The 25,678-nt window shown below is 38.5% G+C and overlaps 1 protein-coding gene and 1 long non-coding RNA gene across 2 annotated transcripts; both read left to right on the top strand.

Annotated features, from left to right (window-relative positions):
* Positions 1–880: 880 nt before the first annotated feature.
* Positions 881–5,378, top strand: LOC137028540 (uncharacterized). The gene is made up of 3 exons (XR_010896171.1): positions 881–1,092; positions 4,460–4,527; positions 5,200–5,378. It is a non-coding gene; the product is annotated as an uncharacterized lncRNA (long non-coding RNA).
* A 12,853-nt stretch (positions 5,379–18,231) lies between these two features.
* LOC137029421 (interleukin-1 beta-like) lies at positions 18,232–21,140 on the top strand. Its single transcript, XM_067399020.1, has 7 exons — positions 18,232–18,298; positions 18,381–18,428; positions 18,537–18,615; positions 18,701–18,878; positions 19,871–20,032; positions 20,373–20,506; positions 20,600–21,140. The coding sequence occupies exons 2-7, from the start codon at positions 18,385–18,387 to the stop codon at positions 20,825–20,827; spliced, it is 825 nt and encodes a 274-aa protein (XP_067255121.1). The 5' UTR covers positions 18,232–18,298; positions 18,381–18,384; the 3' UTR covers positions 20,828–21,140.
* The last annotated feature ends 4,538 nt before the right edge of the window (positions 21,141–25,678 follow it).

Genomic DNA, 25,678 nt, shown 5'->3' with positions numbered 1-25,678 from the left:
ATGCTGATGTGGCCTTAATGTAGGGAGGGATGGTGTCCAGTTGGGTCAGTCTCCATAATCTTTAAGCAGGCTGATCTGCAATGAAATCAGAAGGTTTTTAGCTACATAACATAAGACCACCGCTGTAAAAAGTAGTCAGAAAATTAGAATCAGCATATGGATACAGAGCAAAAATGTCGTACCTTAAGTATATCAAATAAAAATGCCTTAGCAAAATTAAGAAAAAAAAAAATGTAGACATATTCAAGTAAAGGGATTCAGTTTAAATTGACTATTGTTTCATAGCACATAAAATCCAAACAATGCGTTGCTATAACGTTTGCTACTTTAGAAAACAGAAATCTCTAACTCACCATTGTGAAAATGAGCAAGCATACGTGAATGGAGATATATTGACGAAAGTGATGTTTTGCGTCTCACCGCGGCAACCCATGCGATCCGGCGCCTCTGTTACTGCCTCTACATACTCTCCGTACAGCCTTTTTTCAAGTAGGAAACCGACTAAATCTAATCTCGTAGTAAAGTTTTTGACATTTTTCTATCGTGGGACATATTATTGTAGCTTTTCACACAACAAAAGTGTGCCATTTTTACAATGAAAAGAAGCCAAAGAAGAAACAACTCTACACTGATACAGAGATTGTTTGGATACCTCACAAATGGCGGCGACACCCATAATGCACTTCGGTTTTCACGAGTGTGACGTCACCTGACAAAGACCGATATCTACCAAATGAAGTGTTGGAGGTACTTTGAGCTGTCCTCGTCCAGACGTATTTGCCAGAGGCATCAAGCTTTGTGAAATATTTAGCACCTGACATTTCATTCATTATTTCTTCGCGCTTTGGTATTTGATAGTGCTCACGCTTTATGTTGTCGTTCAGATCTTTTGGATCCATGCACACTCTTAAATCTTCACACACACCATGGAGTTCACCCAGTCTGTTGGCTCTTCAACTCTTTTGATTACTCCTAATGTGGTCATCCTGCCTAATTCTTTCTTTAGACGATCCTTGAGAGGTGCTGGAACTCGTTGTGCAGAATGCACCACAGGTTGTGTGATTTCTTTCAGCTGGATCTTGTAAACATAAGGTAAGACACCAAATCCTTTTGAAAACATCTGCAAAACTCAGCATTATGTCATCCACTGAGTTGTCATGGTTGATGTGGTACACCCTTTTGACAAGAATCAAGCTCTCACATGCTTTGTCAACTAGCAGGGTGCTTTAAATCTCTTGACAAACTAAAATATATATGACATTTGTATATATTCGAAATGAAAGATATACATTGTACTTAATGTCAGCTTGCTTATTTTGCTCAAGATGATTTATTAAGTCCACATGTCATAAAAACAAGAAAGCTCGAGAGCTGTCGTTCCAACCACACAAGTTTGCGATGCAGTTTGCGAATGTTCGTTTGAACGATGGTTTCGGGAAGCACCAAATCGTTGAACTAAGTAACGACGGAACTTGCGAAGTTAGTTGGCTAACGATGCTTTTGGGAAACGCACCAGGTCAGTTTCTTCTATCATCTTGACAGATCACTCTTTTTGTCTCGCTTTTCCTTTAGAAAAACACTGTTTTGCGAAATGATTTTTACTTGTTTCCGAAAGCTGGACACAAGCAGATGTTCGGTACCACATCGTTTGCAACTATAAGCTCCATCCTTCTGTTTTACAGCTCTGGACATGCGTCGCTTTCCTTTGAAAGATAGGCTAACTGCACCGATTGTGGCACCTGCATTTGAAGACGCAGTCTTTGGCATCATCTCTCCAAACGTTTTCACATGAAGTTGAACAAGTTCGCTGGCTTGTCAAATTTTAATTGCCTCTTGCAAAGTGAGCTCTGTTTCTCTCAACAAATGTTGTCTGACCTTTGCATCACTGATGCCAAAGACAATTTGATCTCTTATCATTGATTCATTTAGCTGGTCAAAATTTCATGTCTTTTCTTTGTGTCTGAGGTCAGTCAGGAAGTTATCAAACGTTTCTTGCTGTTGCTGCACACGTGAACGAAATACATTTCTTTCATAAGTTTCGTTCTTTCTGGGTGAACAGTGAGCAGTAAATTGGGCTAACACATCATCAAGCTTGTTTTTGTCTTCATTCTCATCAAAGACAAATGTATTATACACTTCAATAGCCTGTGGACCAGAAATCGTAAGTAGTAAAGCAACCTAATGTGCTTCTGGCTTTGTGTCCATCCCGATGGCTGTCATGCTTGAAACTGCGCCAGTTGCTGTCAATATTTCCCGTGAGCTTCAAATTATGTTCCATCCAAGGTATCCATTATGTTGCTTTCACAAAAGGCTGTTCTTTTCTTGATTTGACTCCTGGTACAATGTTTTGTTTGGCAGTGTAATAAAGAGTCTTCCGTGCAGTCACAACATGTCTGTCTTTTATTTCTTTCCTTTTAACATGTGTAAGGTTTCTTTCTTTATGTGGTACTCCACACATAACTTAACACAGTGCCATCTAGTGGCTTTCTTAAATGACAACAATCAAACATCATCACATAAGGATGTCTTATTTAAGAAAAGTAACCATAATATAAAATTGATGGTGATTCCCCGTCAGGTGCAAAATGCTGTGTTTCCTTTCTTACTTTGCAATCCAACGGTTGTTTTTCTTAAATTTCTCGGCCTCAATGACGTATACAGCCTTCAAATGCGACCTCCGGAGGATGCAGCCTTTCGAAATGAGTAGCCTGTACAAATAGTTAAGACTATGTGCCAATATGTAGTTCATGCAGTGATATTTATATTTTATAACAGACCTATAGATTCGGATGTTTTGGTAATGGCATTTATTCATGCAAAATAAAAGGCTGATAACTTTCACTTTGTGATTAAGAAGATTGAGTGAATGTAGGTAATAGTTCTGGTGGATGAAGGGCCCCTCAAGAGGTAAAGTTAATGCGGCCCTGCACACAACTGATCTAATGCAATGATTTTCAGACATTTTAAAGTGTTATTTAATTGTCCAAATGCTTACTGCGGTCACTGTTATTGTGCACGGTGCTTTCAATTCAGTGTACTTGTGTAATTTATTTGTTAGAAAAATAACTGCTTATGTCTTGTGATGTTTATGAGAACTAGAATTTAAACGTAATTCAAGTAAGTTACATTTCCAAAGAACTTGCTTAAAAACCCACTACATATGTTGCTCATTTGTGGTTGTGGTGCTTCTGTTTCTGACATTGTCGAGATGAGTTACTGTACATCTGTAACATTAAGCATGATTTGTTACAGTATTGTTACAGTAAGTCAAAGCATCAAAATATTTAAAATAATAAATAATAATTGTGTGAAAACATTTAATGCTTTTTTATGAATTATTATTTAATCTGTAAGCATCATGCGTTATTATTCATTATTTATCTATGATTGTGGTGTGGCTGTTTTTTTGTTGTTGTTGTTGTTGTTGTTTGTTTGTTTGTTTTGTTTTTTTACAACCTTATGACCAATGCCACTTCCTTTTGCCAGCACACGAATGACAGAAGACTGGAAGTACATATATGGTCGTTCTCCTATTCTGAGATAAAGTGCAGTGCATGTGTATGAATATAGCCTATACTGTTCAAAAGTTGACTACTGCTGCATTTATTTGATCAAAAATACAGTAAAAACTGTAATGTGAAATATTATTACAACTGAAAATATTTATTAAAATGTAATTTATTCCTGTGATCAAAGCTGCATTATCCTCCAGTCTTCAGTGTCACATGATTCTCAGAAATCATTCTAAAATGATGATTTGAGAAACATTTCTGATTATTATCAATGTTGAAAACAGTTGTGCTGCTTAATATTGTTGTGGTAACCATGATTCAAGGATTCATTGATGAATAGAAAGTTTATTAAAAAACAGAAATCTTTTGTAACATCATAAATATCTTTACTGTCACTTTTGTTTAATTGAAGGCATCCTTGCTCAACAAAAGTTTTCATTTCTTTAAAAAAAAAAAATTTGTATTAAAAATCTTCCTGACTCCAAACTTTTGAATAGCAGCATTTCAACAGTAACATTTATATGAAATATTATAGCTTATTCTAACAATGTTATTTTATCCCTCTTTCTTTCTTCACACACCAATTTAGAAGCATGTAACTGGTTGAATGCTGTATTAGCCTATATCTAATGATGCAACACAGGTTATGCTTCCGCTTATACTTCAACGGCACGCATAGATTGAGTCATGGAAGTCCACACAAGTCCAATGCAAACTGGATAGACTGGGTAAAACAGGCGGGGACTGGTGTTTGTCTGTTGTTTCTTTCACAATTTCCTGTGATTTTCCTCCTACAAATTCTGATTTATTGTGTCACTGCTCTCTGATTAGCAAATTAATGCACATTAAGTCATTATCTCATACTAACACACCTTTTATGAGCAGATGAGTGTTGTCCTCAGTGTAAAGTAAATGCAGTTCATTTCATTGTTTTATTGGTCTATAAGCACTGTTACAGAACCTTTGGATTGAGGAAGTTGCATAAGCACAGAAACTCTGCTGTGGACACTCCAGTGTAAGTAAATGGGGATTGCCTGTAAAAAAAAAAAATAAAAAAAAAAATCTCACTTTTTGAATAACATATTTTCCTAATAACCCAATTGTGGATATTCTGTCACTGGAGAATAGGTCATTAATTAATCTAGAACTTTTTCTGTATTCTGACCTCAATGAAAATCACGTGTCTTTATTGTTAAAGTCTATTGTAGAGATCTTACTAGTAGGCCTAAAGTCAGCATGAAATCACAATTGAGAATTTGTCATGGAATATTGCAGTATTTACCAGTAGCGTAGCCAGAATTTTATGTTTGGGGGACCATCTAAAAATGAGGGGTCCTCTATAGGGGCCACCAGTAACTGTTAAAATGTATTTCATTCATTCATTAATTTCTTTTTTCTTTTTTTTCTTTTTTACATGATGAATTCATTAAATTAATAATAATAAAATCATCTATAACAGTTTAGACATTTAGAAAATAATTTTGAAACACTCATAAAAACAGCTGTTGCATTTTACCGCGCAGCATGCGTCAGTGTAACAAATCAACGTGAGAATAAATCGATAAGAAATCTGGGGGTTGGGCCTACATGTTAATGATTCATCCTATGATTCATCCATGTAAACTTTTTTTTTAATTCATGTGCCCTCATAATCTTTAATCAAAATATCTTCCCCTCCCTCTTGCAGTGACATCTCTTCTCTTCTCTGATGACGTTTACTGGCACAAGGGCGGGGCATCCTGTCACTCCCATGAGATCGACCAATAGAAAACCACAACCATCCAATCAATTCCCCATGGACCACCCTACATTTTTCTTGTTCAGGAAGCCATTTCACCTGGATATACATCACACTCAAAAAAAAGAACCTGCACCATCCGGTTAATGCCGGCTTTAAGCGCTAACGCTAATATTTCTTTGCCATTGTTTCATCTGTGTGCAGTTATTTAGGAGCACAAAAAATGTGTTTTGTATTTTTATGTCTTTAAATAAAAGGATCATCTTAAAATGCATTCTGTCTACGTATTGTTCATTATCAGCACACTGTCCCTGTTCTGTCAGTCTGATTTTTGTATTCGTGCGGACCACAGCGCATGCGCAAGCATCGAAAATGCATGTGCGCTGAACGCGTCCATCCGCCCTCATGGTCAAATGTGCAGTAGACCAGTTTTAGGTGTAATGCATTACTAAATAATGTACTTTAATTACTTTTCACTTGAAAAAGTAAAGTAAGGGATTACTTTTATTTTTATGTAATTTAAATACAGTTACGTCTGATGTAATTACCTTAAATACTATCCAATATTGGATTTAACATCAAAATTAACCTCTAATGATAGTATGTATGTTTTTAATGTAAACTATGTTTAAATACTTTGTTTTTGTTTAAATAACTATATTATTTATTTGAAATAATTATAATAGTCGTTTTATATCTGTCTTAGTATTGTTCAACTGGTCAAGCTTGACATGGGATTTAGAAAGTAATTAGTAATAAGTAATGCAAGTAATGTTTTAGAGAGAATAATTAGTACAGTAATCTAATTAGACTGTTGAAGATATCATTTGTAGCTAGTAATTAATAACTTAATTACTTAGTCACTTACCCAACACTACGCTAAATGGAGCGAAGTGGAAGAAAAAGAAAGAACGCGCATTGGAACACAGAAAATGATTAATACCTTTAGTCAGAAATGTGTGGCATTAATCTTGTGAACTCATTTGTACTAAAAGTCAGATTGTAAATGTTTCAGTTCAACTTTTCACTTACACTCTTATGCAGATTATATAATTTGTAGAAACATGCAAAAGCTTTGGACCCCAGTGAATGAGGACAATAAAAGTAAATAAGTAAGTAAAGTTTATTTATATAGCACTTATCACAGACAAGGAGGAGTCACAAAGTGCTTTACAATAAAAATAACAAATAAAAATACTGTACAATATCATCAGCACAAACAGGCAAATCAAATAGTTAATTAAAAGCTTATCCACAAGCTTTTAATTAACTCATTCATTCAACAGTTGACAGTGATTCAAGATTTAACGATCCAAACTTGCCAACGTTTGTTTTTTACTTAAAGATTTAAGATTCCGGCATCAATATTTGAACAATGTTTTACAATAAAAAATGTTACAGTAATAGTAATGTATTAATTTTTGTCAGGAGTGCACATCAATCATGCTAAATCTAACTGATATTTATACTGACATAAAAAGAAAACACAGACCTATTTAGTTACGCATGCTTCCATTTATTTGCGATCACAAGAATGCAAAAAACAACTCCACTAAAGCTTTTAAATCCAAAGGCTTACACATTTAGAAATATATTGATAACATACCCTATGTTTACGTCACTTTTCTGAGACTTTCTAAATTTATTTTCCTCTAAATTATGCTGATTGCTATCCGAAGATGTTTGCGCGATCTCTCCGTCTATCTATCCTGATCCTTTCAGCCAGAGCAACAGAGGGTATGGGGTCAGATTCCCGCCAATTGTATTGCAGTCACGGATCAAAAAATAATAAACGTGAATCACAAAATTAAAAACACATGTAAAAATATATAGCACAAACTTAAAAAAAATAATGCAAAATGATCGGAATGGCAAAGAACATGGTCACGGATCAAAATATAATAATCGTAAATCGAAAAATCAAAAGCACATTTAAAAAAATAACAAGCATGAATCAAAACTTTAAACACATTAAAAATGATATTGCACAAATCTTAAACTTGTGTTTATGCGTTCTTAAAAGTTGTTTTCCTTGCTTTTATTACTCTTTTCTTTCTGCTCTCTTTACATTTTCTGCTTATATTTTGCTCTTTTGTGCGCTTGTGCAGTTTTTCTCTTTGCTCTTCTTTCTACGTTCTGCTCTTGCTTTTCCAAATGTTGCAGTTCGAGTTTCATGTAAATTAGGCTGGGCTTAAGCGCCACCATTGGTCCACTAGTTCTAGATTGACAGCTCCTCCTCTAGCCAATCAATCGAAGGGAGGGAGATGACATCACTTCAATGCGACTCATGGCTACTGATGCTCACACTCATACAGGAGAAGATAACCATCACAGCTGGCAATTTCCGAGCTGTGGTAAACTCTTTCTGTTGCAGGACACTGTTATAATGCATATATATACATTATAACTGTAACGAAGCGGGAGTCATGGTAAGATCCAAATGCAAGCTTTATTAAGAATGTCGTACAGGCAGGGTCAATCAGGAGCAGACGAGAACAGCAAGGGACAGGCAGAATCGTAATCAGGGTGCAGGCAATGGTCAGGACAGGCAGATATCATTCACAGAACAGTATACCAGGCAAGGGTCAGGACAGGCAGCAACGGGTCAAAAACAGGAACAGGCAAGATCAATCACAGGCAGACAGAAAACAAGGAAACGCTCAGAATTGTCACAAGGAATCAAGACTTCGCAAACTGGTGGTGTGAGTCCTTTATAGTCCTGTTAATGTACTGCAGCTGGGTGTGGTGATTAGTGAGGAGTGTGTGCATGGCTGTATGTGGCGACAGGTGATTGGTGTGGAGTGAACATGTGACTGGCAGGGAGGATTGTGGGTAATGTAGTCCAGGAACTGACAGAAACAGACGGTGATCGTGACATAATGTCCCCCTCCCGGAAGGCGCGTCCTCGTGCCGTAGATGGCACAACTGGGGAGGGGGGGTGGGTGCCCTGGAGACCTACAGGCAGGAGATACTGGATGTGCAGGCGGGTATGGTGGTCTCCAGGGCAGGTCCAGGAACTCAAGCAGCCACGGCGGGCCAGGGGCCTCGGGAGGCCACGGCGGGTCAGGGGCCTCGGGAGGCCACGGCGGGTCAGGGGCCTCGGGAGGCCACGGCGGGTCAGGAGCCTCGGGAGGCCACGGCGGGTCAGGAGCCTCGGGAGGCCACGGCGGGTCAGGAGCCTCGGGCGGCCACGGCGGGTCAGGAAGCCATGGCGGGTCAGATGGCTTGGGCAGCCACGGTAGGTCGGGTGGCTCGGGCGGCCACGTCAGGTCAGGTGGCTCGGGCAACCACGGCAGGTCAGGTGGCTCGGGCAACCACGGCAGGTCAGGTGGCTCGGGCAACCACGGCAGGTCAGGTGGCTCGGGCAACCACGGCAGGTCAGGTGGCTCGGGCAACCACGGCAGGTCAGGTGGCTTGGGCAACCACGGCAGGTCAGGTGGCTTGGGCAACCACGGCAGGTCAGGTGGCTTGGGCAACCGCAGCAATGAGTCCATAAATGGCCCTGACAGCAGTGGCTGGGCAGGGTCCCCACCCACCAGCTCCCCACCCCTAGGTATACTGCCCCCCCCCAAAAAGTTCTTGGGGAAATCAAGGGAGGCATTGGCGGGTTCATGGGTAAGGAGCTCGGGTGGCGCCAGCAGGGCATATGGCCTGAGCGGCAGTGGTAGAGCAAATGGTCCAGGCGGTGGTGGCAAGGCCGACCAAGGCTGCTCTGTGGCCGTATCAGGCAGAGCGGGCAGTTCGGTGACGGCCTCCATGGTTGTATCAGGCAGAGCGGGCAGTTCGGTGACGGCAGCGGGCTCGGGCTGCTCCGGGACGGCAGCGGGCTCGGGCTGCTCCGGGACGGCAGCGGGCTCGGGCTGCTCCGGGACGGCAGCGGGCTCGGGCTGCTCCGGGACGGCAGCGGGCTCGGGCTGCTCCGGGACGGCAGCGGGCTCGGGCTGCTCCGGGACGGCAGCGGGCTCGGGCTGCTCTGAGTGCATCCTCCAGGCTCGCAAGAACGACAAAACATAAAACGTGAGTACAGCCCTCTTGGCCATCACCGGACCGATAGGGAGAGCATGCAGAACTGGAGTGGACTCTGGAGTGGATTCACTGGCTGGAGCGGACTCAACGGCAGGAACGGCCCCTTTGTTCACTGACACTGCAGGGGCGGCCATCTTGTCCATCGCGTCCAGGGCACTGGAGTCCATATCAACCAACAAATTTGAGAGCGTTGAAACAGGCGCACTTGAGAGCGTTGAAACAGGCGCACTTGAGAGCGTTGAAACAGGCGCACTTGAGAGCGTTGAAACAGGCGCACTTGAGAGCGTTGAAACAGGCGCACTTGAGAGCGTTGAAACAGGCGCACTTGAGAGCGAAGCGTCCGGCTGACTTGAGAGCGCAGCGTCCGGCTGACTTGAGAGCGCAGCGTCCGGCTGACTTGAGAGCGCAGCGTCCGGCTGACTTGAGAGCGAAGCGTCCGGCTGACTTGAGAGCGCAGCGTCCGGCTGACTTGAGAGCGCAGCGTCCGGCTGACTTGAGAGCGCAGCGTCCGGCTGACTTGAGAGCGAAGCGTCCGGCTGACTTGAGAGCGAAGCGTCCGGCTGACTTGAGAGCGAAGCGTCCGGCTGACTTGAGAGCGAAGCGTCCGGCTGGCTTGAGAGCGAAGCGTCCGGCTGGCTTGAGAGCGAAGCGTCCGGCTGGCTTGAGAGCGAAGCGTCCGGCTGGCTTGAGAGCGAAGCGTCCGGCGAGGACTTGGGGATGCAAGCTGCTCGGACCGTAGTCAGTGGAGGATCAGCCACACTGGAACGCAACCCTCTCCGCTCCCGGACTGATCTACAGACGTGACATTGCTCTGGGCGATCAGCGGCAACGTGACGTTGCTCTGGGCGATCAGCGAAGGCGTGACGTTGCTCTGGGCGATCAGCGAAGGCGTGACGTTGCTCTGGGCGATCAGCGAAGGCGTGACGTTGCTCTGGGCGATCAGCGAAGGCGTGACGTTGCTCTGGGCGATCAGCGAAGGCGTGACGTTGCTCTGGGCGATCAGCGAAGGCGTGACGTTGCTCTGGGCGATCAGCGAAGGCGTGACGTTGCTCTGGGCGATCAGCGAAGGCGTGACGTTGCTCTGGGCGATCAGCGGAGACGTGACGTGCCTCTGGGCGATCAGCGGAGACGTGACGTGCCTCTGGGCGATCAGCGGAGACGTGACGTGACTCTGGGCGATCAGCGGAGACGTGAACTGTTGCTGTTGTGATGGTAGCCGCCATCTTGTGCGTGTTACCTGGCGCGGCGGCCATTACAGGACTCACCATGGTGTCGCATTCCTCCGCGGCACCCACAGTAAATGGAGAGCCAACAGTCAACAATGCATAGTCCATAAAGCTGCTAAGTGATGAACGTGGTCCCTCTCGACTTAATTTATTCTGGAGAGGTTGGTTGACGCCATCACAAAAAAAGTCAATCAGTGCACAGTCCGGAAGATCAGAGAGGTAAGCAATGTTTAGATACTCCTGCACATATTCCTCCAACGATCGCGTGCCTTGCGAACTCCACAATAGCAATAGATTAATGTCCACACCGTAATGAGATCCTCCGGGAAAGCTGCTGGATCTTGGTGGCGGCGAAGTCTTCTGTAACGAAGCGGGAGTCATGGTAAGATCCAAATGCAAGCTTTATTAAGAATGTCGTACAGGCAGGGTCAATCAGGAGCAGACGAGAACAGCAAGGGACAGGCAGAATCGTAATCAGGGTGCAGGCAATGGTCAGGACAGGCAGATATCATTCACAGAACAGTATACCAGGCAAGGGTCAGGACAGGCAGCAACGGGTCAAAAACAGGAACAGGCAAGATCAATCACAGGCAGACAGAAAACAAGGAAACGCTCAGAATTGTCACAAGGAATCAAGACTTCGCAAACTGGTGGTGTGAGTCCTTTATAGTCCTGTTAATGTACTGCAGCTGGGTGTGGTGATTAGTGAGGAGTGTGTGCATGGCTGTATGTGGCGACAGGTGATTGGTGTGGAGTGAACATGTGACTGGCAGGGAGGATTGTGGGTAATGTAGTCCAGGAACTGACAGAAACAGACGGTGATCGTGACAATAACATATGTACATATGTACCTTCATACATATGTACCTGCAACTCGACCTGTCACCGGTATATAGGCTACTTCTACCTGGACAATCTTTTATTGTTAAATTTACCATCCTAACGACAACCTGTCACAGTTGTGCCTGTCTGACGATCTATCATTGTTATATTAATCTTTAATGCACCTACAACTGGACTTGGCACCGTGAAACGCAGCGTCCACCATGCAGCAGCCTCACAACATCACTCTTATGTGTGCCTGGCTCGTCTATACCTGTTATGTTACTGTTAGATATTTTTAGTATTCATACAATAATATTAATAATAATATGCTTGCTTGTTGTCTCTCGGGCTTAAATATCAATTTAAGATTCAAACTCTTGATACAAAACATAGCCTACCTTTTGTGAGTTCTTGTTTTTAATGTTGATAATATTATATGAGCAAGAATGCAAATCCAAATATCCACACAACAGTTCAACAAACAAAGGGGTAATATTAAGTGTTATTCTTCACAGTATTGTCAGTATTTGCTCTGTTTTGCAACGAAAACAACAGCAGGATTACAACACAGCAGTGCTTCGAGAACGAATCTGCAACTTTGAATGAATTGTTCGTGAAAGTCATGATTCATTCATAAATACAGCCACTTGCTTCTTTGAATGAATGACTCGATGACTCAGGCATTAAGACAGTGACTTACCGCCATCTACTGGCGGTTTTAGTATTTAAAATAATCACTTTTCACATTTTTAGCATTGCATATTTCTCTATTGAACATTTTTTTAATTTAAAACATTATTATTGTTGTAAAGGTATTCATAAAGATCAAAAACTGCACTAGAAAGTCAATTTAGGGGGCAAATATTGTCCCTTAATGGAAAATTTACAATCTAAGTGGAAGAGAGGGGGTACGCAGAAGGATGGTAAGTGTCTCAGGGGGTACTCCACTCTGAAAAGTTTGGGAACCACTGGTTTAGATCATTGTATGTTGCTCGTAATAGTAAACTGTGCATATTTTGTCATGTATTGTTTTCCTGTAAACAGATTTATAGATTTTGTCTTCCATGTACAGTATGTCATTGACACGGGTGTTGGTTTATGAATTTGATCACATTTTAACACTGAGATTATAAAATTATAAAGTTAAGCAACAGCCTTCACATCAGTGTTTTCCCCAATATTAGAGCAATTGCAAATGTTTATTGAGCTGTTGTATAAATCAATATAGCTATTATATAAGTTAATTTTGAATGTGTTTTTGCACTATTTTAATGAAAGGAGTATCAAACAAAGTCACAGCAGAACAGCTTTGCTCGTCTCTGAGCAACACAGCAGTGTTTCATTAATGAATTCCTGATTTGAACGAGAAGTTTGAATGAACTCTCCGCCACCTACATATCTGTATCTGTAATTTTGTTTTTATTTAAAACATTAATCTTATAGTATTGTGCAATTATGTAGTTATGTAATTAAACACAATAAATGTGTGAATAAATCACTGCATATCAAATCCACCTGGTTTCTGTAACTATCTTCTCTGTAACACTATCGTAGTCAATGCAGAGATGATACATTCAGTCTTAGAATTAATTTACCTATGATCTATTAACAACAATTAAGAAATATATTAGCTACAGTAGCCTTAGCATATTAGCACCATGAGTCAAGTAATATTTTAACACCAAATACCATATATTATGAACATAAAGATTAACAATCATAAGTAGACTGCACAATAAAAAGAGTATCTCAAAAAGAGGAATTATTTGTCCATAGTTCAGATAACTTTACAGATTGAAAGTCCGTGTAAAGTTTCAGATTAAACTGTTATCTTCTCCTGTATGAGTGTGAGCATCAGTAGCCATGAGTCGCATTGAAGTGATGTCATCTCCCTCCCTTCGATTGATTGGCTAGAGGAGGAGCTGTCAATCTAGAACTAGTGGACCAATGGTGGCGCTTAAGCCCAGCCTAATTTACATGAAACTCGAACTGCAACATTTGGAAAAGCAAGAGCAGAACGTAGAAAGAAGAGCAAAGAGAAAAACTGCACAAGCGCACAAAAGAGCAAAATATAAGCAGAAAATGTAAAGAGAGCAGAAAGAAAAGAGTAATAAAAGCAAGGAAAACAACTTTTAAGAACGCATAAACACAAGTTTAAGATTTGTGCAATATCATTTTTAATGTGTTTAAAGTTTTGATTCATGCTTGTTATTTTTTTAAATGTGCTTTTGATTTTTCGATTTACGCTTATTATATTTTGATCCGTGACCATGTTCTTTGCCATTCCGATCATTTTGCATTATTTTTTTTAAGTTTGTGCTATATATTTTTACATGTGTTATACATGTGGTATTATTTTTTGATCCGTGACCGCAATACTATTGGCGGGAATCTGATCCCATAAGAGGGAGCTCATGAGATGAATCTGTGAAAGATATGCATTTGTCAGGAATCAACAGGCACAGGGAAGAGACAGATAAAACATTAAACCAAATAAATAACGTTACACGATTATAATCACATAAGAATTGTCTTCATTCCTAAAGCAGTCTGATATTTTCCATAAACGTGTGTAGCCTTTTAGCATCGCATACTGTGGAAACGCGACTGGCTCTGGCACGCACGACACATTAGGAGTCAATAACATCATAAGGCTTTTGTGCTAGCATCAGTGACGGGTGAAGTACAGACAGCGGGTTGTTCATGTATTGCAGGGTCAGGATGCTCTAGTCATGCAGCAGCACTTTTGTGAAAGGTAGTAAAGTAAAGAGCAATTAAGGGCACGAAAACTGTTTATTGTATTGTGATATTAATGTAGTAAACTGAGATGTTGTCCCTGAGCACCGTAACGACATCTCTCATAAAGATTTGCAACTTTACCAAGTAAACAATGATCCAAAAAACACTTAGCCTCTTCGCTAATTAGAACACAAAATACCATTGGTATGCTATTTCCGCCGCCTCACCGGAAGTTGTACCCACGTTCTCTTTTACAGTAGCGCCCCGCGGAAACAGGTGGATAAAAGACTCCACTGAACCCATACTTCTCAACTTCAAACACAAATTTTACCTCCCGGAACACGATTTTAACCGGGAGACCCCCCAGAAATGTGATTGGGCTAGTTTTGGGCAGGTTTTGTTGTACAAACCTGGAAACTCTGATCTGTGAGTTGAATCGACCCCCCAAAACATTATTAGGCTAGTTTTGGCCATGATTGGGTCAGTTTTGAATAGCAATTGGGCTGGTTTTGGCAATACCGCACTGTGTGCATTGGTCAGTGTCATAAATAAATATCTTTTTTTTAATGTTTTTTTTTTTTTTTTCTCTGTAATGGTATTTATTGATATTCACTCATTTCAAATACAGTTTCAGAGTGTTATTCACATAAAAATAAGTTCATAAGTATACATGGGTTTCATGTGACGTCACTGTATTCTATCGCCGCCATATTTGGGACCGGTCACAGCTGCGCGCCCTGTTAAAGCCTATGGTGACAGCAGCCACAACTACCAGAGGAAGGCCAAAGAAACGCTCTCAGAAGGTTCACAACAAGTTTACAATATATCTGGGATATGTGGTGCTGTTAGCCGTTTCAACAGTCGTCAGAACTACACATTTATTTGATCCCAAAGTAGTTAGATCGGCAGAATTATTGGCTTCAGTCAGAAGGGACCACATCACTGGCAGCCAAACCGCAACACAACATTAATAACTGCTGGGACTGTAATTTACATAACATTATAACGAAAACACGACTGTAATAAAATGTTGTGAATTCTCTGTGATGTTGTTTCAGCGTGTTGTTGTGGTAAGAGCGCGTCGACTGAGTTAAACATTGATTACATAACCTGTTCAAACTTCACTTGTGCATTCGCGTCATTTTGTTCTGATAAAACTTGTAATAATTTTATTAAGTATATCTGATTATTCTCATAAAGGATTTGTTTCGTTGAGGTAAATAACCCACAGAGCTGATGATCGAGCACTTTAAAAGTAAGACAACATATGATTGGGACTGTCTTCTTCTTATAGGCCTACATGATATTATAATCGTATATACTTGTAAAATAACGTTGTGAATTATTTGGGCTTATTTGTTGTGTTTTGGTGTTTCAATGACGTTACTTCAAGTTCATCCGTGCGTGATTTTGTGCAAATACTAGTTGTAATATTATTTTTATTTTGTATTAATATCTGGATTATTTTATATAGGATGTTTTCCGTTGAGTTAATTAACTTTCAGTTTTTTTTTTATTCTCTTCAGCTTCAGCGTGCGCAGCTCAAACAGCAATGATTAAGTCATTAAAATGTTTTACGTTACTACACAGTAATATTAAAACTTTAATATTTCTTTTAGAAAATGAATGCATTATTTTTAATACCTAGCTCTTATATTGTTCTAGTATTATTTTCATCAACACATAGTTTGATTAATAATAAGGATCTTGATTTTTTTTTTCTCAAATAATCTCATTTTGATAACAGTATTATTTGAGCTGCGTGCGCTGAATGAACACCGGTAAACTGAAGCGCTTTGCTAGAAGGTTAATTAACTCAATGGGACACATCCTATATAGGGTAATTCATACTATATATTTATACAAGATATACATAAAATTACAACTTATATTTGCACAAAATCATGCACGCATGTACTTGAACTAAGTAGTGTAGGGTACACGCCATATTATTCGACTTTACAGAAAGCTTAGGGTACGACCTACTATATACATTCTGCCTTAAGAACAAAATGGTGCAACTGAATTCAGAGTTAGTTACAAACTAAAAGAGATTTACTGGCCTTCACAGCACAAACAGTTAACTGGATGGAGGACTAAAGCTCAAACTTTTGCAAAACAACATTGTAGGTGTCACGAATCCTGTCAGTTCCGGACTACACTTCCCATAATCCTCACATGCACACTCCTCACCAATCACCTGTTGCCACATACAGCTTCACACATTATCTGGACTATTTAAGACTCATTCATACACCACCTCTTGGCGAAGTCTTGATTCACCCTTGTGTTCAATTCCGAGCGTTTCCCTGTGTTTATTGTCTGCCTGTCTGAAAACCTGTTACTTGTACTTTATGATCCTCTGCTGCCAGCCTTTGGACTTTGCATTGTTTCCTGACCTGTGAATGATATCTGCCTGTCCTGACCTTCGCCTGTATCCCGACCATGATTCTGCCTAGCCCTTGCTGTTCCTGTTTGCCCCTGCTTAGACCCTGCCTGTACGACCACGCTTACTTATAATAAAGCTCGCAAATGGATTTCTGCCTGAGTCCTGTCACGTTACAATAGGTAAAACTAATACTTTTCTAAATATCTAAGTACCGGTAAACCTCAAAGATGAGTGTAAAAGCGTTTTCTCATTCTGATAGCAGCCACATATTCAGAGAGGAGACTGGGGCAAGTTGTCACACGTTATTACTATCTTAGAAACTGTAATGTTTTCAGTTTCATAAGTACTTGTTTTCACATGTTAGTTCCGAATGCGTAGTTCAAGACTGTTGCAAATTAGGATAATTTTTTGTGACACCCCCCCCAAACTAAAACTTTTTGCATATTGCAAAAGTCTCTGAGGAAACAAATGACCACAAAAGTGACAAAAACACAAATTTTTGTTGCTCAACAAAACAAAGATTTATTGTGTTTGTATTTTAAAGTTTTGCAGTTTCAACTGTTGTTTTATGTTTCAGACTATTTTTTTTGCTGTAAATGAAAGATTTTCATTACAACTTACACCATACAGTGTGACAACATGAACTGAGTTTCTGGATGAGGGACATGTTCAGTTGGATTTTAGTAGTCCAGAAAGTCCATAAAATATTCACATAAATTCATCACAGAGTTTGTTTTTACAAGATAACTTTTATCCCTATAAAATTAAATGTAAGTAACTTTCCTGACATGTTATCTTGATATAATACTTTTAATATATTTTAATATATTTTGTAATAACTACTTAGTAGTTATTACAAAATATATTATTTTTTTTATTTTTTTTCTTGTCACATAAAAATGCTTCTTCACTCTAAAAAATGTTGGGTTGAAAATGGACAAACAGTTGGGTTAAATGTTTGCCCAACCTGCTGGGTAGTTTTATTTAACTCAACTATTGTTTGAAAATTACTGTATTGCTTGTTTAAAATTAACTCAAAGTATGTGGGAAATGAACATTTATGATGAATAATAATTAAACAATAAACATTTATTCAAGTGCTTATTAATAAATGTTAATCTTTTGATTATTATTGTTGCCTCTAGTAATCATGTCTCTGATTTTTAATTTCCAACCTATTTTGGGCTCATTTTAAGCCAGCCATATAGTCATTTTTAAACAATAGTTGGGATAAATAAAACTGCCCAGCACTTTGGGCAAACATTTAACCCAACCGCTGGGTTTGTCCATTTCCAACCCAACTTGGGTTGTTTTTAAACAAACATTTTGTTGCAAATCAAATGTAAGACTTTGAATTCTTTTTTCCTTTTATAATAAAAACAAAAAATATCAAACTGACTTTTAATTAGATGAAAACAGGATCATAATAGAAGGGTTTCTCTTTTTTGAAAAAGAAAAAAAAAATTAGTTCCGGACAACATAATGATCATTACGTCATCATGAGTGCACGTGAGCTTGAGCATGACATAACATCCTCCTGAAATTCTTTTTCTTAGGAGAAAATTATTAATATTTATGTTTTATAGTTTTCTGTCTAGATAGTCATTTAACAAAAGCCAAAGCGATTTGCCTCTGTAAAACACACCTGAGGACCGGTCCGTTATGTGGGGAAAACTTAACTTCCTCATTTGGGAAATTCCCACTCTAAGAGGAACGGCTCTGGGAGGAGGATATAAAAGCAGTCTTCAGCTGTCACTAAGACATTAAACCAAAGACTCTCAGAAGAGAAGCAACCATTAAACCAGCTCACTAATTCCAGAGAAGGAACTCAACTGATCGACAGGTATGTGGCGTGCAATGGCGTCTTTTAAGTCCTGTTTTTAATCATTTTGTCAGTGATTAAACATTTTTATGCTTTATCTTAGAACGATGGCATGCGACCTACATGAAATGATAACCTTGACTTATGATGAGTAAGTATTACCAGATCAAACGGTTTTATATTATTTGTGCTTATATTGTTTGTATTATAGTTTGCCTAAAACTCTTCTGATTATATATTTGACTTGTTTCTTAAACAGTGCATCTGAGACAGACAGTGCATTTTACTCTGACAGTGCTGATTCTGATGAGATGGACTGCTCGGATCAACCAGCCATGGTGGGTTGCTTTTAAATTTGCTTATAGATGTGGTCTAATTCATATTAGATCATCTAAAACATAACTCTAAAATTAATTTCTCCAGAGCTGCCGATGCAACGTGCATGAAGGCATCAAACTGGTAATGTCGAAGCATCCTTCTAGCATGAAGCAAGTGGTGAACATCTTCATTGCTCTGAAGAGGATGAAGCACGTCAAACCAAAGTCTTCAGAGTTTGGTGAAGAAGAGGTGCTCGACATCATCATGGAGAATGTGATCCAAGGTACCACTAGCAAACTTTTATGCAGCTAAAACTAGCTTCTGGTGGTTTGATTGTACATCGACTGTCAGGTGGATCTGGAACACCACCTCGGTCAAGATGATTAGTGCTGGTTGGCCACAACAAACCAGCTACTGTGTTCAGTTACCATATGACCTAGTTTGTCCAGCAAAACCACAATAATGTTATGAAATTGCAATACCAAACTAAAGGATAATTATAGAATTGTTGAACCAATGAACCAAAACGGAACTGACTCGAGCTGAATCATGACTATTATCTTTCAAGCAGCTTTAGAGCAAAATTTGAATTTGTCTAATAGTTTGCATCATCGACTATGTTTGCATGTGCACCGAAAATGGGATTTTTCCAATAATTATCAGAGTAAGATGTTTTTGTGACACGAGCAAACCTTCACTCTGATTATTCTCTAAGAATTCTGGTTATTTTTCATCGCCATTATTCACATACTCCTATGAACAACAAAAATGATGAACAGTTTTTACAATTTTTTTTTGTATTGGATTTTTTAATATTTTTTTTTGCTGACTAATTCTCACCAGAAATAGTAGGTCATCCGGGTACTGTTTTATCAGTACTTCAAATTCAAACATACTCCTTGTGTCACATCCTGCTTTTCGCTTACTATAGATTCAGCCAAAGTGTTTGCATGTCTGTTTATTGCGATTAAACGAAAAAGTAAATCTTTCTTGCAATTAAGCAAATTAAAGGGACCAAAATGGTAAATCGTCCACATGATTTATCAAATTGAGGGAACTAAATAGTAAATCGTGCACACAATTAACTTTTTTTTTCTTGCATGTCATGTGCGTAATATTGTATAAAGCACTTTAGAAATAAATATGTGACTTGACTTGAGTATCAACTTGAACTAAAAAGGAATTTGACAACCAAACAGTTTAAGCATTTGCTTGTTGTTGTTGTTGTTGTTGTTGTTGTTGTTGACGTTCACTAATGTCTTGTTACTTCCACAGAGCGTCGTATGGAAGCGGTTGAGGCTACATCGTCTTACGATAAATCCAGCATAACCTTGCAGTGCAACATTTGTGATCAGTTGAAGAAGACTCTGGTGAAAAGCAGCACATCTCCTCGTTTGATGGCTGTGACGCTGAGAGGCGGAAACAGTGATTTCAAAGGTAAATCTCGAATGGTTTCAATGAGGTTCTTGACTCAATTTATGCTAAAAAGGTTCTATATAAGGAGAGGAGTCTTCGCGAGTGCATAATACTTTCATGTTTAATGGGTCAATACAATTTATTTCTAGTGATAAAGTATGTTTATGAGCTGCTAAATTAATAAAAATGTAATTAAAATTAAAGATAAGTTAAATCCATAAAATGATGGAAACTCCTAAAAGGTTCTAAGAACTGCATTCTGAGAAGTTCTATATAGAACATGTGCATTCACATTTAAACACATGACTTCAGAAATATCCTTTGACGTTTCTCTCTTAACCTATACTTTTTGTTTTTTCAGTTCGATTCAGTCTGTCCACGTATGTATCCCCGAGTGTCAAACCGAATGCATCCCAGCCTGTGTGTCTGAGCATTTCCAATAGCAATCTCTATCTTGCTTGTACCAATGATTCTTCCCCTCACCTGGTCTTGGAGGTTTGTTCACCACAATCAAGTTCTACAACCTTCTACCAATTGTTTTCTCCCACATTCTAAAATAAGGATCTAATCCCCTTTTTATTATTTCAGGAGATCACTGGAAACCTCAAAACCATTAAAGCTGGTGACCCACATGAAAACCTCCTGTTCTTCAGGAGAGAGACCGGTGTGGCTAATAACACTTTTGAATCCGTTAAATATCCTGGATGGTTTATTAGCACGGATTATGAGGATAGTAAGCTGGTGGATATGTGCCAGGTGTCAAGTAACCGATTGACAAACTTCGCGCTGGAGGACAAACAACAGATCCGGAGTTAAGAATCAAATTTGATTTCCTAAATATTTCCAGAGAGTATGTACCAAGTACAGTTTATAATCTGGATTTATTCATCGTTCCAAACCTTGCAAGATTTGATGTACAGGCAGCTGTTAGACTCCTGCAGATCTTGTTTTTTGCACTATGTGTCGATATTAATGTGGAAATTGAAAATTCACATTGAATTTTTTTTTCTTAGTATTAATGTTTTTCTATATCCACAATTTGTAATAATATTTAATATTTATTTTAAAGTATTCTAAATTATTTTAATTGTAATTTTTTTTTAAAACTCAAACTTGTTTTGCTCTTGAGTGTGTTATGAAATAAACCTATGAAATAATCATTACATGTTGTCGAGTTGATCAGATCTTCAGACCTAGAGTGCTTCATTTTAATTTTGGGACGTCTCCAGCTAAATTTTCAAGATTTCAAAATGTAGGGTGTGTGTGTATATTATATATATATATATGACACTGACAGGTGAAGTGAATATCACTGATGATGTCTTCATCACTGCACCTGTTAGTGGGTGGATATATTAGGCAGCAAGTGAACAATTTGTCCTCAAAGTTGATGTGTTAGAAGCAGGAAAAATGGGCAAGCGTAAGAATTTGAGTGAGTTTGACAAGGGCCAAATTGTGATGGCTAGACGACTGGGTCAGAGCATCTCCAAAACTGCAGCTCTTGTGGGGTGTTCCGGTCTGCAGTGGTCAGTATCTGTTAAAGTGCTCCAAGGAAGGAACAGTGGTGAACCGGCGACATCTTTTTTTATAAAAAAAATACTGGATTACTGGAAGATACTGGATTTTGGACTCTCAAAAAAAAAAAAAAAAAAAAAAATTTTGAAATGTTTTACTTTACATGTAGGGAATCTAGAATAAATGAAAGTTTCATTTTTAAAAATAATTTACTATAAAAAATTTTATATTTTATATATATATATATATATAAGAATCAGTATGGTTTATGTATCAGGTCACCTGCTCTGGTCCTATAGAATTAGAAAATAGAACTTGAGCGCCTCCATATGATAGAAATAATCACTGCACACAGACAGTTGACAGTCCAGAGTTGTATATTAAATCTGTGTGTCCAGTAGAATTCTTCTGATGATCCATGATGTGACCAAAATATCACATTCAGACATCTCAAAGATCTTCAATTTAATATCAGAAGATTTAAAGCAAACCATGATTTGACCGATTTGAGTTTTTCCAATAGAGCACTTCAAATGGCAATCATATTTAGGCCTATAGCAAAACCTTTCTACAATAAAATTTACATAAGAAATGTTTCAACTGTATTTTCATTAACATAGTCATTATCACTTTGTTATAAATTTATGTTTGACAAAAAAAAAAAAAAAATCCTGAATAGAACATTTGTTTATTATGTAGTAGTAGTATACATTTTCATAGATGCCACTGAAGCAAAAATAAAATGGCCTAAATAAAAAACTTAAAGGCATAATTATAAAATAAAAGGCATTAATAAATATTTATGGCACCGGAAGACGAGGTGAACCTCAAATAGAGACTGGGTATGGTTCTAACACTTTTTGATTCAGAATCTGTACATTTTTAAACTATGGTGTTCAAACATTTATGGGTCAATGACATGACGGTCTTTTTGCCTTAATAATAATAATAATAATAAACAAAGATATGACATCCAAAGTATGTAAGGTAGTACAACTAGATTTGTTTTATTGAATCCAAAAAAAAAGGTTTTATATTTACATTATATTTTGCACATATAAAGAAATTTTTAAGATTTTGAAGTGTCAAAAGCTCATTCGGTTTAACCGTCCAAAGGCCAATACAGTCATTTCATTTGTGATAAAAATATCTTAAAATGTAATAAATGTATATATTTTTTATTCTAGCATGATTTTATAACATCATATATTAACATAGTGCAAAATGGTATTAAAATTATGTGTAGAAGTCGTTGCTTTGTTATGAGAAAGAATGTCCGGAAAAATTAATTTCATTGATGTCATTCGGAGTAACCAATATAAAAGGGACCATTTTGGATCAAGTCATGTGGACAATATTATGTGACAGGATGTGACATCATTCATCTCCTGCAAAGGACCACATGGTCGTGAAGCAAAGTTACTAACTCTCCTTTAACTATTTGAAAAATTCATGTTTTCTCCCGAAACAGTATTATTTAAAAAAAAACTTGTACTAAATAAAATGTTTAATTGTCCTTTTGCTAGCTAGCTAGATATCAGCCTGTTAACATTGTTTGAAAATATCGTCATTCGGTATAACCAAAAGTGTCATTCAGTAAAACCGAAATTTTGATTAAACCGAATGACTTTTTTGGTGAAAATTTTATTCATCTTGAGAAAAAATGAAAAAAGCAGTGTTAATTGATTATAAAAAACACATAATCTCATTGTTAACACTTAATAAAACTTTAATTATATCTCCATTATGTTTTTTACACTTTTAAAAACCTTACAAACAATGACCCTTAGTTTGTTTACTACAAAAGGCACCAATTCAAACTTCTGCAAGAATATCATAGCCCTTATGAGCTGATGTCAAATACATTTGTTATAATCTACTGCACTACCGGGGTAAGCTGTAACAATTAGACAAAAGAAGCTAAATCAGCGGCCACACCAATATGCGTCAAAACAGGTCTATTAAAACAATACAAAATGTCTCTCTTTCTGTGACTGACCATAACTCAAATCCACTTTCTGTTTGACGCAGGAGTTTGTGAGTGTGTGTAAATTAGTCTACTAGAATGAACTTCCTTAACGGTAATTATGTGAATATTCTCAATCAGAGTCAGAATATCTTTAAACTCAACTATTGTTTAATAATGACTGTATTGCTTGCTTAAAATGAACCCAAAATATGTTGGAAATTAAAATGTGTATGTTTAATAAATGAACAAGTGTATTGAATAATAATTAAACAATAATCATTTATTAAATTGCTTATTAATAAATGTTGTCCTTTTGATTATTATTATTGCCTCTAGTAATTATGTGTCTGATTTTGGGTTCATTTTAATCCAGCCATATTCATTCTTAAACAATAGTTGAGTAAATAAGTTGAATAAAACTACCAGCACATTCGGCAAACATTTAACCCAAATGCTGGGTTTGTCCATTTTCAGCACACCTTGGGTTGTTTTTAGTGTGCACATGAATATGGTATTGCCACTGATACCATCACTGTACCATGGTACTGCTGCTGCTGTTTGAAAGGCCACCAGATGGCATCTTGCTGTGTTCTTTGTCCCAGTTAGTTTCACTCGTCCCTGAAACAAATACATGATTGTGAGATTTAAAATAAAAGTCATGAGTGACAGATTCCATTCCAGAATTCCATTAAGATTCCAGATTCCAAGTTCATTAAAGACATCTGTAAAAAATGACAAATGTTCAGACGGATTCTTTTTATAAAACACCTAAACAACCCTGAATGATTCAATTATTATAACGATCTTTACAAATTCTGCAGCAGCATTAGTCAGTTGGTGTTTCCGGCTCAAGTGATTGGATCAAAAAGACCTGCGGTTCCCTGAGCAAAGATTTAAATCAGGTGTTTATCCCAAATCTAAAGAATCCCTCACCCACAAACCACCCTGTGAGTGTCTAAAGAATCAGCATCACCGCATCTCTCCATTACAAGTCCCACTGCAGCAACCCGATTCCCTTTTCACACAGTGGCTGCACTGAATTGCACAAGCCGAACCCTGCATGCGCACACAGGACAGAGTGTCATAAAAGGGTCATTCTGAGCTGCTGATCGCATAAAAATTGAGACACATAATCACAAATTCATGTTAATGTAAGCTAATGTTAACACTTATTGTGTTATGTATTTGGTCAAACTGTATGATGGTGTATTTTTTTCTAGCCTATATTAAAAATGCAACTTTCTGGGCAAGATTGTTAATGATTTAAGTTTATAATTACAATTATTCACTTAGCATACTCTTTAATCCAAGCGAATGTGATGATAGCATTTATGTAATCTATTCATTATTCATCTTAATTTCAAGGGATTGAACATAATCTGTCTCTCCCCGGCTGTTTGCACGCTCACATGCGCATGCTGCAGAATGTATGTCTCACATTCCGGGCACATGGCAACACCAGCTAAATATAGCCTGCCAGCCCAGCAGAGCACGCTGGGATCAGGGTTTCTTCCTGCGAACGCAGAATCCCCATCACGTAACGCCCCCTCCCTCCTCCTCTTCCTCTCATCTGCTCGTGCGTTCGCGTCTCACCGGGGAACTCGAGCTGGTTGCCAAAGGCAGCAGTTCATTTACGGAGTCAAGCGGTGTGTGTCGCTCTCTGAGGACTTCTGCTCAAACTAATGTGAAAGCATTGTGCACAAGAAAAAAAAAATCAACTCGTTATTTGCTGTTTGTTGTGTTTCAGGGGAAACTACAGCTAACAAAAAGATCAATGCCATTAAGTTATTTGGACGTTATTTCTGAATGTTCTCTTTAAATGTTGTATAGCTAGGCTACGTTTTTTTCTTGATTATGTGAACGTTAAAGGGACAGTTCACCCATAAATGAATATTCTGTCATCATTTACTCACCCTTAAGTTGTTCCAAACCTGTATGAATTTCTTTCTTCTGCTGAACACACAAAAGAAGAAATTCTGAAGAATGTTGGTAACCAAACAGTCCCATTGACTTAGTATTAAAAAAAATGCTACGGAAGTCAACTAGATTCTTCAAAATATCTTCTCTTGTGTTCAGCAGAAGAAAGAAATTCATACAGGTTTGTTTGGAACAACTTGAGGGTGACAGAATTTTCATTTTTGGGTGAACATTCCATTTTACAAACATTATTGGATTGTTACTCT

The sequence above is a fragment of the Chanodichthys erythropterus genome, chromosome 10 (genome assembly GCF_024489055.1).
Source record: "Chanodichthys erythropterus isolate Z2021 chromosome 10, ASM2448905v1, whole genome shotgun sequence".
NCBI classification, from domain to species: Eukaryota; Metazoa; Chordata; class Actinopteri; order Cypriniformes; family Xenocyprididae; genus Chanodichthys; species Chanodichthys erythropterus.
Note: the sequence above shows the minus strand (reverse complement) of the source record. Positions and strands in the feature narration are given on the sequence as shown.

Coding starts and splice junctions, on each gene's coding strand:
- LOC137029421 (XM_067399020.1), top strand. CDS start 18,385: ATGGCATGCGACCTACATGAAATGATAACCTTGACTTATGATGA. Junction 18,616..18,700: donor GCTCGGATCAACCAGCCATG/GTGGGTTGCTTT, acceptor TAATTTCTCCAG/AGCTGCCGATGCAACGTGCA. Junction 20,507..20,599: donor CCCCTCACCTGGTCTTGGAG/GTTTGTTCACCA, acceptor TTATTATTTCAG/GAGATCACTGGAAACCTCAA.